The sequence below is a fragment of the Agelaius tricolor genome, unplaced genomic scaffold (assembly GCF_023055355.1).
Source record: "Agelaius tricolor isolate 1412-34295 unplaced genomic scaffold, bAgeTri1.0.p SCAF_16, whole genome shotgun sequence".
NCBI classification, from domain to species: Eukaryota; Metazoa; Chordata; class Aves; order Passeriformes; family Icteridae; genus Agelaius; species Agelaius tricolor.
This window is the reverse complement of record NW_027269276.1, coordinates 16954857-16972677: the sequence shown is the minus strand read 5'-3', so window position 1 is coordinate 16972677 and position 17821 is coordinate 16954857. Positions and strand designations below refer to the sequence as shown.

The 17821-nt window shown below is 56.4% G+C and overlaps 2 protein-coding genes across 2 annotated transcripts; one reads left to right on the top strand and one right to left on the bottom strand.

Annotated features, from left to right (window-relative positions):
• Positions 1–65: 65 nt before the first annotated feature.
• On the top strand, positions 66–4059 carry NEIL1 (nei like DNA glycosylase 1). Its single transcript, XM_071441812.1, has 9 exons — positions 66–542; positions 641–760; positions 1391–1469; positions 1965–2064; positions 2193–2317; positions 2780–2807; positions 3135–3208; positions 3322–3553; positions 3708–4059. The coding sequence occupies exons 1-9, from the start codon at positions 115–117 to the stop codon at positions 3725–3727; spliced, it is 1206 nt and encodes a 401-aa protein (XP_071297913.1). The 5' UTR covers positions 66–114; the 3' UTR covers positions 3728–4059.
• Positions 4060–4110: 51 nt separating this feature from the next.
• Positions 4111–15839, bottom strand: MAN2C1 (mannosidase alpha class 2C member 1). The gene is made up of 26 exons (XM_071441810.1): positions 15713–15839; positions 15185–15310; positions 14548–14671; positions 14228–14298; positions 13905–14082; positions 13247–13436; positions 12785–12891; positions 11611–11721; positions 11165–11257; positions 10937–11053; positions 10410–10505; positions 9974–10119; positions 9476–9599; positions 9194–9315; positions 8599–8684; positions 7967–8137; positions 7618–7700; positions 7343–7437; positions 7116–7220; positions 6789–6945; positions 6323–6466; positions 6134–6243; positions 5505–5584; positions 5244–5389; positions 4965–5068; positions 4111–4891 (listed from the first exon to the last, which is right to left on the bottom strand). Exons 1-26 carry the CDS (start codon positions 15802–15804, stop codon positions 4774–4776), a joined length of 3096 nt encoding a protein of 1031 aa, XP_071297911.1. The 5' UTR covers positions 15805–15839; the 3' UTR covers positions 4111–4773.
• Positions 15840–17821: the final 1982 nt, after the last annotated feature.

Here is a 17821-nt window from a genome sequence, read left to right as displayed (position 1 = left end):
CGCTGCCCGCGCCGCAGCCAATGGGAGCGCGCCCTGCGCCCCGCGCAGCCAATGGGGGCGGGCCGTGCCGCCGGCGGTGGCGGCGGGCTCGGGCCGTGCCGTGCGGCCGCCACCATGCCCGAGTGCCCGGAGCTGCACCTGGCCGGGCGCTTCATCAACGGGGCCTGCGGGGCGCTGGTGTTCGCGGGCGGCGTGGAGCGTTCGGCCGTGGGCCGCGGCCCCGAGGTGCCCTTCCGCAGCGAGGCTTACGGCATCTCGGCCATCGCCCGGGGCAAGGAGTTGCGGCTGACGCTGAGCGCGCTGGACCCCGCAGCCGGGCCCCCCGCGCAGGACCTGGTGTTCCGCTTCGGCATGTCGGGCTCGTTCCGGCTGTGCCCCGCCGCCGAGCTGCCCCGCCATGCCCACCTGCGCTTCCTGACCCGGGAGAGCCCCCCCCGCGCCCTCTGCTTCGTCGACCCCCGGCGCTTCGGGTCCTGGCGCCTGGGGGACGCCTGGCAGCCGGAGCGCGGGCCCTGCGTCGTGTCCGAGTACCAGGCGTTCAGGTGAGCGCCCCCAGGAATGCTCCCTGCTCGGGTTTGGTCCCTTTTCCTGCACAGACATGTCCAGGTGACTCTTCTTGATGTCCCGTGCTCGCTTGCAGGGAGAATGTGCTGAAGAACTTGGAGGACAGGGCTTTTGACAAGCCCATCTGTGAGGTCCTCTTAAACCAGAAGTATTTCAATGGAATTGGGAATTACCTGCGTGCTGAGATCCTGTACAGGTAAGTTGGGTTGAGCACCCACTACATAGTATTATGTAGTTTTGGGGTTTATAGTCTAATTCATAGAAACTGTGTAAGTTCTATTAGACAATCTGCTCCTTATGAAAATTTGTTTACCACTCTTGTCTTTTAATTAAAACATGCCTCAACTCTATGTCATGCTGTAGTTGTGTGAGAGGGACTAAGTTTCCCACTCCCGAGCGTAGGAAGTAAAATGTAGCTAGAGTTAGAAAGAGCCTTCAGGGCAAAGAACCAGGAAACACCAGTAGAAGGGTACAGAAGTGGGTGGGAGTTGAGGGGAATGCATTTTTCCTAAAATATGGAATTGAAATGAAATATACCAACTAGACATTGAAACCTATCGTGAAAATGTGTCCCTCAAAATAATAGATTGTTATGGACAAACAGCAGCTTCTACTACTGTTGCTTACATTGTTTCTTTCTGTTGAAGAAAACAATATTAGCAATAGTAGTAGAAGCTGAGCACCCGCTGACCTGCCACGGAGGGAGGTTTAGGCTCTAAGGGTTTGCTGGAGCTTGCCAGCTCCTTGGCTAAGCCGCCGTGCCTCCTCACCTGGCAGACACTGGAAGTGGCAGAACCAAGGCTTCAGGCTGCTCTGTAACTCTCAGGTTGAAGATCCCTCCCTTTGAGAAAGCTCGGACCGTGCTGGAGGCCCTGAAGGAGCGGGAACAGGAGAGGAGGAAGAAGGTGGGGAGTACCAGGTGCTTTCACAGGCTCAGAAAGCAGCAGGTTTCCAGACAGATGCCAAAGGCAGGGGTTTGGTTGCCCGTGGCCCTTCGTGATGAGCTCTGCCAGTCTCCTGCCCTAAGGAAGTCTGCAAGTGTTTTTGGGGTGGGTGGAGAGGAAGAGGTGAGGGAAACAAGCACCTTGCAAGCTTAAAATCTCCAAGGGGAAGGCTGCAGTAAAGCCCAAGGCTGATCTTGTGGCCTCAGGGGAGAGGAAGTGGCTATTTTAAGCCTGAAAACTACACTACCCGACCTGCTGCTGGTGTTTTTGTGTGTTAGCCCTCTTTCATGGCGTTGTAGCTAAGTTGGAAGGCTACTGTGTGGTGAGCTCAGGGCTGTCATGTGTGGAGAGCTCATCCTCTGGAGGGCAGGAGATGGGGAAGAGGACGGGAGGAGAGAAGCTGAGGAAGCAGAGGTAGCTGGCAGGTGACTTCTCTGCCCTTCTCCATGCCTGCAGGATCCTTCCATGACGCTGAGCAAGAAGGTGAAGCTGAGGCAGGAGAACCCAGATCTGCTGGAGCTGTGCCACAGCGTGCCCATGGAGGTGATCATGGCAGGTGAGGGAATGGGGCTGGCAGGGAGGCCAGGGCTCTGCATTCTCAGCATCAGGAGGTTTGGGGGCCACCCTGACATGGTGATCACAGCTTCTGCTCTGATTCTGTCCTTTCCCTGTCTCCCCTCCCAGAGAAGCAGCTCCTGGACCCTGAGCACCCGGATAATTACTCCAGCTTTAAGAACTGGCTGCAGTGTTACTTGGTGCCTGGCATGAGCTCCCTGCGGGACCGCAGTGGCAGGACCATATGGTTCCAGGTAGGAGCCTGGAGATGGGGAGTGCCCAAACCACTCCTCCAAGGGGACATTGGCCTGTTTTCTGCTTGCTGAGACTCCCATTACTCTGTGTGGCTGGGGGTTTCCCTCTCCATCCAGCTCCTGGGCATGGGGGTGACAAGGACCTCCTTTGTGGTGGGCAGCCAGCTAATGGATGGTGAGCAATCTGCAGCAGATGGAGGGAAGAGGGGGTGTTTGGGTGCTCTGGCAGCCCTGTTCTTCCTCCTGGGCCCTGTGTTTGGGGCCTTGCAGGTACAGGGAATGATGGCAGAGTCCCCAAGGCAAAGGGCAGGCAGAGCTAGCCCAACTCCCCTGTCTTCCCAGGGAAATGTGGCTGTTTCCCTATCACTGCAGTGGCTGGAGGATGGAGAAGGGGCAGGGATTCTGCTGCTGCTGCCTGCAGAATGACTGCACCCCAGCCAATGCTCTGTCCCTTCCTTACAGGGAGAGCCTGGCCCCATGGCTCCCAAAGGTGAGTTTCCTCTCCCCTTCCTGTGGGACCCACTCTTGCTCCAGGAGGGCTCCTAGGAAACCCTGTTCTTGCTGTGCAGCACAGGGGCACAGGCAGGAGCCAAGCCATTCTCTCTGGGGTGCTGACAGGCCTGTGACAGTCATTGGCATCAGGGGACAGAAGCCATTTGTCCCCAAAGCTTCTTACCAGCATCCAAACCCACCTGGGTGCAGCTGTTTTTTCATCCTCACCTAGAACAGCATCCCTGCAAGGTCACTGTGCCATGGGCTGTCCCTTGGGGTGCAGGTTCTGCCTCATCCTCTCCTTACCCCACATCCTCTGGTGCAGGGCAGAGACCCCGCAAGGCGCCCCGCAAGAAGAGCCCTCAGCTGAAGGCAGAGCCTGAGACACCGAGCCCCAAGGTGAGCAGCTTTGTGGCTGTGCCTGGCTGTCCTGCTGCCCCTGCCCTGTTCATGGTGATGATCCCACATGGAGTTTCCCTCCTTGGTAATCTCCAGCTCTGACACCCACTCAGGTCACCCCCCGTGCCCCGAAGCAGCGCCGCAGGGCTGCAGCAAAACCCCCGAGGCTGGAGGAGCAGGAAGTGAAGGAAGAGCAGGAAGTGAAGGAAGAGCAGGAAGAGCAGGCTGCCAGGCCAAGGAAGGGACGTGCTCGTGGGAGGAGGACAGTGAGTGCTGCCCCAGCCTCGCCTGAGGTGCCTCAGAGTGTCAGGAGAAGCCGCCGCACATCCGCTCGCAGGGGCACAGGTGAGCCTGGCAGTGCCTGTGGCTTTGGGCACCCCTGGGGGCTCTGGGAGAGCTCCCTGGTGGTAAAGGGATGGAGGGGCACAAGAGGAGCCCATGGGGCAGAGCTGGATACCCCCTTGCCCTCTGACTCCTCATTTCCCTCTTTGTTCTCCAGGTGCAGCCCCTGCCGTGTGAGTGTCACCTGCTGCCACCTCCTGAGGGGCATTTTAGGGGCCAAGAGGAGCTCAGGCAGGGCCTGGCCACGGACCAGGGTTAGTGCTAGTGAAAATGGAGCTGCTCCCTACCTGTGCTCACACTTATTTGCTGCTGTGGCATCGTGCCAATGTGGGAGGGAGAAGCTGAGCCTGGTGATGGGGCTTTTTCCTGCTGTCCACAGGCATTTCAGGGGAAAAAGGGCCAGGTCTACGTGTTGTAGTGGACTCTGACTCTTCCCTCTCCCTCCTCCCTTTCTGGCTGCTGAGCAAATCACTGTTTTTAGCTGACTAATAAAGTATTTTGTGTAGAAATCACCGTGCATGCCTTTTTATGCAAAGGATAAATCCCTCTGTGTCCAGCCTCTTCTCCACAGGGGCTGGAGCAGACTTCCCCTCTGCCTCATCCCCCCACAATAAAGGTAAGTTCAGCCTCCCCAGTGCCAGGAGTGAGGTCCTGCTCAGGCAGACACTAAAAGAGCAACTACAACAAACACCTGGGAGGAGGCAGATCAGTGCAGTTACCTGGAAACAGGTTAAGTAAACAGGCTGGAGCTTGTTTTTATATAATTCTCTTGATTTTTTTTTTTTTTTTTTGTTTCCTCTTCTGCAAGGGCAGTGCAAGGGGCAGGCAGGGGGAGAAGGGAAGGAGTGGAGTGTGTTTTTACACACTGCTGGACAAGATGAAGGCTGTGACACAGCAGTCATTGTAGAAGCTGCTGGTCCCCAAACATCTACAGCAGGAGCAGGGAGCCCCAGTCTGTCTGCACCTTTGTCCACACTTAAATGAGCTCAGAACTTGCTCAAGACTGCCTGCCCTGGTTGGGCAGTGGGCAGCTGTCCTCTCCTGAGGAGCAGGGTTATTCAAGCGCTGCTCTCCAACACTTGGGTGCAGGACGTGGGGACAGTGCCCTTCCCTGGAACTGCTGCCTTGCACAACTCTTGGGATGGGGAACAGCTCAGTCTGTGATTTGAGCTCCCAGGGCTGGTCCAGGTGGCTGCAGCACCAGCAAGGGGCAATGTCTGGTGTCAGTGGCTCCAGACCAGGAGCACGGAGAGCACACGGAAGGGTGTGAAGGAAAGCCTCAGGCCCTGCTGCTCCAGGGGCAGGTGGCCCTGCGCAAGGGGACGCTCCAGGAGGTCACAGCTGGGGGCAAAGCACGAGGCTGAAGGACTGATCTCCATCCCCACCCACCCCCAGCCCTTCTGCATGCACTCACAGCATCGCCTCCTTCACGGGGAGGGAGGTCTGGAGCCAGGCGGTGACTGTGCTGCCGTGGGCCTCGTAGAGACGAACCACCACAGCCTCAGCTCTGTCCTCAGCCTTGGGGAGAGTTTAGACAGATGAGTTCAGACAGATGAGACAGGCACAGCCCCTCCAACACAGGCTGCTGTGCCCAGCTGAGCCTGACCACCACTCGGTGTGGGTGAAAGAGCAAACCCTGCTCAACAACAGCTCCTGAGCTCCTCTGCCTCCCGTCCTCTACCCCAGCACCTGCCTGCTTGACAGCCTCCAGCACGATGGCAGGTGAGCTGACAGAGAAGGCACTCCAGGCTGGGCACTGGGCACGGCTGGCTGGGACCACGTGGAGGGGGAAATTCAAGTTGTAGGCTTGCTGAATCACACCAGCCTCCTGGAAGGAGCCTGCAGCACAAGAACCTCTCTCTGCTCAGCCTCTGTACACACACAGCCAGAGGCACGCTCACCCCAAGGCTCCCCGGAGCAGCTGCCACCCTGCATGTCCCCACAGGTCACTCACCCCTGTGAGGCATCACAGCGTAGGTGAACTGGTGGTGCCCAATGTCTGCCGTGGCATCAGGGGACTTGGGTGCTCTCAGCCTAAAGCAACATGAGGTGAGTGAGACCGGTGCCTTGACAGCACCCAGTGTCACCCAGAGCACTGTGACAAGACAGCTGCTTCCTGTGCTACCTCAAGGCTGGACCCTGACATGTAAGCAAATATGCAACAGCAAACAGACCCTGGACAGTCCCAGAAGCTAAAAACCTGGGGTATCATCCTGTGAAAATTGCAGCTGATGGAGTCAAACTGAAATAAGGCAGTTTGTTTTAGCTTTGTATGCACCCGTAACATTAACACTCCTGTTCCTTTCCTCTCCTTAAGCCTCCCTTCCTGGTTAGCAACAGAAAAGCTACCTGCTACAAATATGAGTCTGATCTTTCCTCAATTATCTTTGAGCACAGTTCACAGGAATTAGTTCTAACTGACTAACATAATGTAAGTCAGCCAAATTCTCAGAAAACAGCCACCCACCAGACTATTTCCTTGTTCTAACTGAGGTCATTTAGGAGCAGGTGTTGCCTGACTTCCAAGGGACACCTCAGAAGGCAGAGTGGCACAGCAGCCCCCGTCACCCATCCCTCACTCACAGGGAGAGGCTGAGGATGTTCCTGTGGGCCGATGCTCCGTACTTGCAGTCATTCAGCAGAGCCACCCCAAAGCCGTGCTCTGAGAGATCCAGCCACTTGTGAGCCCACACCTGCAGAGGCACCGAGGGATGTGTTCAGCACACGAGGCACTGCCTGGAGCAGGAGCAGCCCAGAGCAGCTCCCTCTCACCTCGAAGCGAGCCCAGTCCCAGGACGTGTTCCAGTGCGTCGGCCGCTGCAGGTGGCCAAACTGGATCTCGTAGGTGGCGTTTGTGCTCCGCACCTGCACGGGGAACTCCACCTTCAGGAACTTGTGAGCCTCCTTCCACTCCACCTAAACGTGGCAGCAGAAGGATGTCACCATGGGGGACTGGCAGGCAGAGACTGCACTTCTCATGTCCCGGTGTGCAGCAGCCAGTGCGTGCCAGCTACAACAAAAACACAACAGAGTCTCAACACGGATGGACTGGTGGGTCCCACCTCCACCCTTGGCCCTCGGGACCCCAGGCTTGGGCTGCTTGCTGCAGAGGAGGACAGGCAGCAGGGGACTCCAGGGAAGAATACAGGGAGGGGGGATATAATTCAGGCCCAAGGTTCAGCTCCCCAGCTCCCAGCTGCACAGTATGTCAGTGTCACACAGCAGCCACGGGCCAAACCTGGGTCAGGAAGCGGAGGTAGGGGCACATGGCATCCAGGATGATCTCCTGGGTTAAGGTGCTGCTTTTCCCCACCTGCAGGGAGAAGCTCACGCTTCCCCGCAGGCCCCCAGCCAGGGTGATTTCCAGAGGCTTCAGCAGTGTGGTCACTGGCTTCCTAGAGAAAGGAATGAAGGCAGAGATAGTCTCAGCCTGGTAGATCCAAATCCCAATGCAGCAGGCACTCATTACTGCAGAGTGAATGCTCTCTTACAGCTAGGACTGACAGGGAGGCAGGAATCTCAGGGCAAACCCAAAATCCAAGTGCTGCATGCACTGCTTTACTACCTAGTTTCCAAGTGATAATCCATCACATCCCAGGCATCCCAGTAGAGGGGAACATCATCAAAGAGTGCAAACTGGTTGGCATAGCAGCCATCTGGGACTGATTCTCTGAAAGAAAGTGGAACGGGGGAAGAGCAGCATCAGAAGGACTGGCAGTGGAGAAAGGTGCACAGTGAGAAGTCCTGGGAGAGGTTTGAGCAGCTCAGGGCCAGGAACTGGGTGACACAGACCTCCCTGAGTCCAGCAGCTGAAGCGAGGTCAGGCGCCCCATCGTGTCCAGGCAGACAGCAATTACCCCATTGTCCATGGTAATGGAGCCATCCTCCTTGGGAAAAGGCCAGAAACAGGTGTCACAGGCCACACCTGTGGGAGCTGAGTGCCTCCAATGAAAATTTAACATGTGCATTCCTTAGATTTCTCCTCCTTTCAACCCTAACCCTGATTTCTCCTCAAACAGCCTCTGATGTGGGGAACACAGACCTGAGGAAATCTGCCTTGTGCTTACCTGTTTCCTCACTGCCACAGGCTGAGGAGGCACAAATGGCTCCTGCACTAGGGCATAGCCCATGCTGGGGACTGTCACCAGAGCTGGAAAGCAAAGAGGTTCTGCTCCAACACTCATCCCAGACTGAACCCTAAGTGACACCACTGCTGCCCTGCTGCTGTCATGTCAGATCTACTGCCTCCTCCCATACCCTCCTCTTCCTCATGCATGCTTCAGAGGACTTCATCCCCTTTCAAGTTGTCCAAAGAACAAATTGAACAGTCAATAAAACCCTCCCCAGGGGAGGGAAAGGCAGAGTATTTCCCTCTTAGGAACTCAGATACAAGAGTTACTGCCAGGTCAGACATACCCAAAATCTCTGTTCCGTCCGGCCCAGGCCTGGCGATCACCTCGGTGCGTTCCCAGGACAAGGTGTTCAACACGAGGGTGCTGTGGGTGCTGCAGGCCTGGGGCTGCAGCAGATCCCTGCACAGGGACTGCACAGCCTCCTCCTGCAGCTGAGCACCAGCCCTGCGGATCTCTGGGCAATAGAAGGGCCTGAGTTGGCTCTGAGAGAGCTTCTGGCACTCCCCGTGCAAATGTACACACACTTTATCTCCTTCCAAGCTACAATTGCTAATTATCATTAATTATTATTATCTATTAGTGATTCAAGTGTATAATTATTCCGAACTTTGTTGTTACAAGATTACAATGAGCTGTGCCAGCTCAGCTGGAAAATTCTGGTTACTGAAGCCCCTGCAAGCACCCCTGGGCAGGCAGAAACAAACCTTGCTGGGAGTCTATCCTGGCGTGCCAGCAGCAAGCAGAAAAGCCAATAATTTGGGATGGTTCTCAATCCCTTGGCTGCCCTGCTAATCTAACACTATTTCAGACATGCCTGCTGAGCTGCTGGCAGCCCAGGGCTGGAATCTCCCCAGCCCCACCAGGCAGGAGCTGCTCCCACAGGTGAGTGCCCTCCTAGCCAAATTCCCTGCTCACCTGTGTAGTATTGCAGGGCATCCTCAACCACCAGCTGGATGCAGCTGCCTGGCAGGACATCGTGGAACTGGTTGAGCAGCAGTAACCTAAAACAGAGAGCAGAAATCAGGGAAGAAAGTGGCAGAGAGCACCGGATTTGTGTTGGCTTAGAACAAGCTCTTCTCTCAAACAAGAGCCCTGTTTGCAAGACAAACTTAATAACTGTTCCTTATTCCCCCATTACCCAACACTTGAGAGAAAAGGATTTTTTCCACAGCATCCTTTAAATCCCTTCATGTTAGGTCCTGTCAGCTGTCAGTAAACCACAACCACGGGCAGTAAGAGCTATTTGTTTTTACCCCTCAGGGCTACAAGATACCTTGTTGCACAAGATCAAACAAGCCAGAACTGGGGAGGAAGAAGCTTCGGTAGGAAATGAAGCTTCCAGACAGCAGAGCAGTGAGGGTTTGGAGTTATCTTTCAGCAGAAGAATCAAGCAAAGCAGCAAATTCTTTCCAGGCAGATTCCTGATCAGTTTATGGCAGGGGCTGTGCACACACAACGCTGCAGCACTGAACTCTGCCCCAGCACCAGCAGTGCTCCTACCCTCCCTCACCTCCAGAGCTGCTGGAGCTGGCTGGCAGGATACTGGAACGCTGTGTCCTGAGCCACAGCCAGGCTGCTGAGCACTTCCACATCATGCAGAATCCGCTCACATTCCCGATTGCCCTTCTTTATCTGGTGCCAGTTGAGGACAGAAGGAAGATGCTCAGGAGATGGGCAGCTGGGAGTGGATCTCTCTCACCAGCAGCAGAATCCCAGCTCCAGTGCAGGAGGGTTGGCTGCTTGCAGGTGTTGTGAGTTTGCTTGGCCCCCTTGCCTGGGATGGGACCCTGACCTGGGCCTGTGTGGTGTAGGTGCCATTGTGCAGCTCGAGGAAGAGCTCTCCCACCCAGGTGCACAGATGGGATGATTCCTTCTCCAAGACAGAAAAGAGCTGGTCAGGAGTGGAGATCTGCACCCTGTGGGACAGACACAGAGACAGTGATGAGCTGGGGAGAAGCCTGACATGGCTAATGGTGCATCTGCAACACAACCATGCAAAGTATTCCCCTCTCCCTTCTCCTACCCTTCTCCTGTGACATTCCCCAGGCACAGCTGCTGTGCTGGCCATTACCCCACAGCTCTCCTGAGGGGGTCACAAGCAGTCCATGGACCTGTGGACCTGTTCTTATAGCTCTTGATGATGGAGAGATTCCATGCCCTGAAAATCCTCCCCAGCCTTCTGCTTGCCCATCTCCCTGCCCTTCTCCCTTTCTTTTGGCATTGCTGAAGGCCAGACCTGGCTCAAAGCAAATGCCCCTGCCAGGAGAGAGGGTGGGACCTCTCCTCTCACCTGGGGAGCCCATCTGTGTCTCTCATTCTTTTCATCCTGTCCAGCATCTTCTGCGTGGGGCCCCCTCCTCCATCCCCAAAGCCGAAGAGGAATGCGCTGTGGTTCACACGGCCTTTGTCCTTGTTGTTCTTCACTGTTTTCAGCATCTGGAAGGATTTTTGGGCAGCTGCAATCCCCTGGCACCCAGCCCCAGCTCCCACAGCTCCATACAAGAAAGCCAGGTCCGTCTTTAGGGTGCAAAGCCCAGTCTTGCTCTTCTTCCCCAGCCCAAAGTGCCTAAATCAGGCACGGGCACATCTTGGAGTCAGGCACCCCAACAGCCTTTGTCCAACAATGCTGCCAGATATCCTGCTCCCCTCCCAGGCAGGGCCCTCTCCCAGGAGCCTCACAGGGGGCTGGCACTGCCCTTCTCATGCAAGGCTGGAACCTCACTCACCTCTGCCACTCGCCCCTGCATCCCATAGGAATCACCAGGGGGGAAATGGGTCAGGACCTGGGAACCGTCAATGCCTTCCCAGAAAAAGGTGTGGTGCTGGAGGGGAGACAAAGGAAAATGTGGTGCACAAGGGCATGTCAGAGCCTCTTCAGGGTTCAAAGTGGGCCTTCACTTTCTCTCCAGGGAGGTGCAGGATGCCCTGATGGATCAGTTCAAGGAGAGGACAAGAACAGGGAATGCCACAAGGGCAGGGGCTGGATTTGCTGTCTGTTGGACCTGCACACAACTCACAGCTTCCTGTTTGGAAGCAGAAGGAATATCTAGGCCAGGGGCCTGGCTGGGATCTCTAATCACATCCTTCCTCTCTCCTAAAGCTGACAGGACATCACTGCCACCAAAACCTAGTGGCTTATGGAAGCAGAGACTGTGTTAGCTAAACTTAAGAGCTGTGGAACCAACAGGTCGAGCCCTGCAGAAGACTCCAGCACCCACAGTCCATCCCCTGGGGAGAAGGCAGCAGAGCTCACCGGGAAGGAGTTCACCAGGTTCCAGCTGAGCTTCTGCGTGAGGAAGCGCTGGATCCCAGAGCCACGCATCAGCTGGGGCAGCTGGGCTGAGTACCCAAACGTGTCTGGCAGCCAGAACTGGGGCAAGGAGCAGAGGGAGAGGGACACACAGGTCAGCCCAGCCTCACAAAGAGCAAGGGGTGCAAGGAGATGGTGGGTGAGGAAGGTGTGAGGGAAAAGAACAAGTACCTCCGAGCAGATCCGGCCAAACTGCTCCTGGAAGAACCTCTGGCCCTGGAGAAACTGCCTCACCATGGACTCCCCGCTGGGCAGGTTCCCATCCTGGGGAAGGCACAGGGAGTCCATAAGGAAAGCCAGGCACAGGGAAGGAGAGATCATGTAAGACTCCCATTCCCACCCACCTGACCTGGCAGATTGTGGGGAGAACCTCAGCAGGGCTCAGCAGAGGGGAAAAGGAGGAACACACTAGGGAGTCCAAAGCTCCTTTCTTGGGAAATTATTTGGGAGCATTGTACTTTTGCCAGGCTGGACCCTTCAGACAGCTGCTGTTCCTAGGCCTGGAGACCATCCCCAACCAGACAGGCTCAGCAAAGGCTCTGCTCTCCCCTGGTCCCAGAGGATGGCACAAGGAGGATGTGGCAAGCTCACCACGAGTAGCTCACCATGCTACTCACCATTTCCACCCAGGTGCCTCCCACAGGAATGAACTGTCCCTTGGCCACGAAGTCCTGAATGCGTGCGTAGAGCCCGGGGTAGCAGCTCCGCACCCACTGGAACTGCTGCGCCTGCCAGGGCACAGGGATCAGCCCCAGCTCCCCACACCCTGCACCTGCTCCCTGCAACACTTCTGGCTCGTTACTTGTTGGAATGCAAGCCTCTCTGAGCTCCTCAGAGAGACAGATGAATGCAGGGGTTGCATTAAAGCCTTTAGAGAAATTAAGATATATTAAGCCACATAGATATGAAGCAGAAGTGTAGATTTAAGTTTTAAGTAAGTGCAAGTGTAAGTTACAGTTTTAAGAAAGTAGAAATATATTTTAAGTACCTTAAGAAACTGTGTTAGCTAGTAAAGGCCCTAAGGCCTAGTTTAAAGTTCAGTAACTTAGCTCCAGACATATCAAAAACACAGCAGAACTTTGACTGCATCTCTAGAACAGACAGAACTATATGTGTAAACAGATAGAAGTATTAATGTAAATATATAAACTCATACACATAAATTTTAAGTAAGAAAACAGTATATTTGTGTTAAAAGACAATATTATGTACGCAGTTTTTTAGGTGAGAACTGACACTACTTTCATGCTACTTTTGCAGATTAGAATTAAGTTTAGATTGGTTTAGAAAGAATGTTTTAGAATCGTGCTTTTACTTAGATTGGTGGTTTTGTATATGAGTCCCCCTGTATTAAAAGGAACAACAAGAAGACGACAACAAGAAGACAACAAGGAAGAAGATGACAACAAGAAGACAACAAGAAAGAAGATGACAACAAGAAGACAACCAGGCTCTGGTCCCTGCTGCTGCTGCTGTTCCTGCACGAAGGCTGGGACTCTACAGCAGAGAGCAGCTGTTGCAGCTGCAGCTCTTGCCTCAGACTCTATGCCAGAAAGCTTTTAGCATGGGTTTTAATACTTTAGCATGGACTTTTAACACCTTGAACTCTCTGCCTTCAAGACTGATGTACTCATGCAATAAACAACTTTATAGCAACTAACAACTGCCCTTGCCTCCTTGAAGAGCCCAGACCCAAAACAGCCTCGACCCAGTTACATCCCCCCATCTCCTTTTGCTGGAGAAGCAACATGCCACGAGCAGAGGAGAGGTGCCCAGAGGGAGATCCCTCACCTGGGAGCAGGCAAAGGTGAGCTCTGGATTGTGCTCCATCAGATGGACCACGGTGACCCAGCTCCGGGCGCACTTACGGATGGTCTCCTCATAGGGCCACAGCCAGGCTGCAGGGACAGGCATGGCCCCACCATGGTTACTACCTAACACAAGCTCCTCACGGAGCTGGAACCTCTCTGAAACCCCTCCTGGGATGGGAAATCGAGGGGTGAAGCCCAACAGGTGGAAGACAGCAGGCTGTAATTCATCCCTCATCCCCAGTCCCCTCAGTGCTCCAAAGGGCACAGCCAGCCAGACCCACACTCCCACTCTGCCCCAGAGACAAACCAGCAATGTGGAAGCACAGAGGGCCCATTCCCTCCTCTCAAGGTGTGCCTGGAGCCCAAGGGCAGCCTGTTCTCCCCTTGGGCAGCACACCCTGGCCTCCAGGTGAGAGGAGAGGGAGCGCTGTGCTGCTCTCACCAGAGTCAATGTGGCAGTGTCCCATGGCATGGATGGTGTGCTGGCTCTCGCCGTTCCTCTGGCTGAAGATGGCTGCAGCCAGGTCCCGTGCAGCAGGGAAGGTGGAGGGGTCTGTAACATCACACACATTGACCATCTGGTTGGCAGTGTAGAGTGCCTGGAAACTCCTCTGGTTTTCCTCCCCTAGGAGCTGGGGTTGAGAGGGATAAGAGTATGACTCTGGCCACTGTATCAGCTCAGATGTTACCTGCCTCCAGGAGAACCTGCTGCCTTCTTTCAACTTCTATCTCAGGCAGTCATAACAGGCAAACACCATGTCTCTGCTTCACAAACACAGCCTTTTGCCTTTTCTCACATGCCTTCCAAATCCAGGTTCCATTATGCCCATTCCAAGGAACCATGGTTAACATATCCTGCTTTGGAGCAGAAAGTGGATGAAAGAACACCTGTGGCTTCTCTCAGTTCAGTTTTCTCCTATTCTAGAATATCCTGAACTGGAAGGGACCCACAAGGATCATCAAGCCCAGACAGTGTCAACTGTGCTAAAGCAGAAGCAGCAAACATTTTCTCCTCCAAGGTCTCAGGTCACAGAACAGCAGCAGGAGAAGATGCAGTGAAAGTGAGGAAAAGGTGAAAGAGGGAAGAGGAGCTCCCAGACCTGAGCCATGTCCAGCAGTATTTCCAGATCCACCAGCAGTTCATAGACATCTCTGTTGAAGACAACAAGCTCAGCCTTGCTCAGGGTAACCCTCCTGTCTGGGTCTGGAGGGGCGATCATGCTGCCCTGGCCAGCTCCAAAGAGCCCATTGCAGGCCAGCTCCACATACAGTGTCAGGCTGTGGGGACCAAGAGGAAACCATCAGGGAGCAGTCACAAGCATCAGGACACAGACAAGGATGTGTGTGTGTCCTCAGCCTCTTGGCTTCCAGCAACACCAAGGTCCCCCAGCAGTGGGGGGCTCTGGCTCGCCTGACCACCTACCTGTGAGGCTCTGACTCTTTCAGGCTTCTTGTCAGGATGTAGCTGGTCTTCTCACCTTCCTTGGTCAATCCCTGCACAGGAAGATGGCACATTCAGCACGTGTCAGCAGAGGTCCATGACAGCAGGCTGGATGGGCAGGATAAGACACCCCAAAATCCAGCTGGACAGAGGGGCTGGTCCCACACATTGTGGGATAATTGTTGGCACAAGAACAGGGACAGAGCCCTGCACACATCACCACAGAACATGGCAGGGGTTCCAAAGGTCACCCTGTGTACACAGCAGGGCACCTGGCACACCCCTGATCCGTGTCTCCATACCTGGACGGGCTGGGCATCTCGCCACACCATGCCCTCCCCATCGCTCTCCCAGACGAAGTGCACTTCCCGCCCTGCCCATGCCGGGGGGATGCTCAGCTCCACCTTAAACCAGCACGTCTCCCACCTGGAAGAGAGCAGGCAGCAACCTCAGTCCACTGTGTGACCTTCTCCTGAGGGAAAGCACGCTCCCTCAGAGCCCTCCATGGAAAAACCAGGGTGGGGACAGCCCACGAGTTTGACAGGATTCACACACAAGGATGCTGCCTGTCCATACACACACCTGATTTAACCTCTGCCCTTCTGGAACCCCAGAGAAACCGGCAGTGGCATCTTGTCTGCCCACTGCTGGGATAAGAATCTCCTCCCAAACTTGACAAGCAAACACATCCCCCCCCAGAAGCATCAGAGACACAACCATGGTCCCAAGAACTCTCAGCAGAAACCAGCAAGAAATTTGTCCCTTCCCTCATGAAATCTCCCTTAGGGCTTCTGAGCAGACACCTCCAAGCTATCAGCAGGGAAGATCAACTCATGCCTTCACCACGGAGAGCTTGTGAGCACTCACCCACACAAATACCTTTGAGACACGAGCTCCGACCCCACCAGGGGCACAGCACCACCGAAACCTGCTACTCACGTGGGCCCGAAACACTCTCCCACTTGAGCCGGCCCGAATTCCTGCGCCACAGCCTCCTGGTACGGGATGCGCCGCGGAGTCTGGAAGCAGGAGAGCGATGCCGGGGGACAGCGATCCCCAAAAAGCCTGTGGTGGGAGACGGTCACATGAACAAGATCAGTCCCGCTCGGACTAGCCCGGAGTGGTACAGAGAGCTTGCACAGCACGGCTGAATCGCCCTGCCGCCACCCATCAGCCTCAATAATATTAACAGCGAATAAATATTCATTAATTTATTCGCTGAGGAATAAAGGGCCCTGTTGGCCCCGGGTGGCCAGGGGAGGGCAGGGGCTGAGGGGCTGTGCCGTGGAGCCCCGGGACAGCGCTCCGTGCCCACTAAGGAGAGTGTGTGTGTGAGATTTGTCATCTCAGCGTGAGCCCCCCGAGCCCCCGCACCCACGGCCGGCAGCGCCCGGGGCAGCGTCCCCACCCCGAGGGGACACAGCGGAGCGCCCCGGGGGTGTCCCGGAGAGTCCCCCCGCCGCCCACCTGCCCCGCAGGTTGCAGTCGGTGAAGTAGGTGTCGGACAGGAACTTCTCCACTCGCTCCAGGGCCGTCCGCCGGTGCTTGATCGCGGCCATGGCAGCGGCCGAGCCCCCGCCCCGCCCGGCGCGGCGCAGGCGCGGCCGAGCCCCGGAGCCCGCCCGGAGCCCGCCCGGAGCCCGCCCGGAGCCCGCCCGGAGCCCGCCCGGAGCCCGCCCGGAGCCCGCCCGGAGCCCGCCCGGAGCCCCCGCCCGGAGCCCGCCCGGAGCCCCCGCCCGGAGCCCGCCCGGAGCCCGCCCGGAGCCCCCGCCCGGAGCCCGCCCGGAGCCCCCGCCCGGAGCCCGCCCGGAGCCCCCGCCCGGAGCCCGCCCGGAGCCCCCGCCCGGAGCCCGCCCGGAGCCCCCGCCCGGAGCCCGCCCGGAGCCCCCGCCCGGAGCCCGCCCGGAGCCCCCGCCCGGAGCCCGCCCGGAGCCCCCGCCCGGAGCCCGCCCGGAGCCCCCGCCCGGAGCCCGCCCGGAGCCCCCGCCCGGAGCCCGCCCGGAGCCCCCGCCCGGAGCCCGCCCGGAGCCCCCGCCCGGAGCGCCCGCCCGGAGCCCTGGCCGTGGAGAAGGTCGGGGTGGGGACGCTGCCCCGGGCGCTGCCGGCCGTGGGTGCGGGGGCTCGGGGGGCTCACGCTGAGATGACAAATCTCACACACACACTCTCCTTAGTGGGCACGGAGCGCTGTCCCGGGGCTCCACGGCACAGCCCCTCAGCCCCTGCCCTCCCCTGGCCACCCGGGGCCAACAGGGCCCTTTATTCCTCAGCGAATAAATTAATGAATATTTATTCGCTGTTAATATTATTGAGGCTGATGGGTGGCGGCAGGGCGATTCAGCCGTGCTGTGCAAGCTCTCTGTACCACTCCGGGCTAGTCCGAGCGGGACTGATCTTGTTCATGTGACCGTCTCCCACCACAGGCTTTTTGGGGATCGCTGTCCCCCGGCATCGCTCTCCTGCTTCCAGACTCCGCGGCGCATCCCGTACCAGGAGGCTGTGGCGCAGGAATTCGGGCCGGCTCAAGTGGGAGAGTGTTTCGGGCCCACGTGAGTAGCAGGTTTCGGTGGTGCTGTGCCCCTGGTGGGGTCGGAGCTCGTGTCTCAAAGGTATTTGTGTGGGTGAGTGCTCACAAGCTCTCCGTGGTGAAGGCATGAGTTGATCTTCCCTGCTGATAGCTTGGAGATGTCTGCTCAGAAGCCCTAAGGGAGATTTCATGAGGGAAGGGGCAAGTTTCTTGCTGGTTTCTGCTGAGAGTTCCTTGGGACCATGGTTGTGTCTCTGATGCTTCTGGGGGGGATGTGTTTGCTTGTCAAGTTTGGGAGAAGATTCTTATCCCACCCTGCGTGTTCCCTGGGTGAGGAGAAGGCAGAACGCCCCTCATCACTCTCCCTCAGCCTAAGCAATCCTGTACCCTCCTCTCCATGTCCTGGTTTGCCTCCAAACCGCCCCAAAATGTCATTATCATTAGGAGGGAGAGAAGAATCTGTACACGATGCTCAGCCCTGATGTTTTAATGGAAATACTGCGCTACAGTGAAGTTTACAACATTGGTATAGAAACCCCATGGGTTGTGGGCTGAGAATCACATTACAAATACAAAAAGCAAGATCAAATAAAAAGAAAATTAGAAAAGAAGCAAACCTCTGCTATTGTACAGGCTGGGAGCAGAGCTGGGATGTCAGATGGAGCACCAGAGGCAGAGGCCTCCCCACGGTGTGTCCCAGGGACCTGCACCAGCCCCCTTGGCTCAATGATGGGCAGGCACAGGACCCTCCTGGCATAGGACCCACCAAGCAGCAGCAGCTGGTACTCCCAAGCTGGCCAGAAGTCTAAATCACCACAGATTTTCCCTTCCACATCACCTTGAGCATACACCAGAATAAAAAAAGGGGGGAAATTATAGGGGAGCGTGCATGACACCTTTGGAATGGAAGAGGACACATGAGAGCCCCTTCCTGTCTGGTTACAGCAAAGGAGGAGAAAGGAGACAGGTGATTTATTGCTAGCAAAGCGTGAAAATCCCCTGCTGGGCTCTTCCTTCTCTCCCTCTTCTCCAGAGGAAGCTCCCATTCCAGA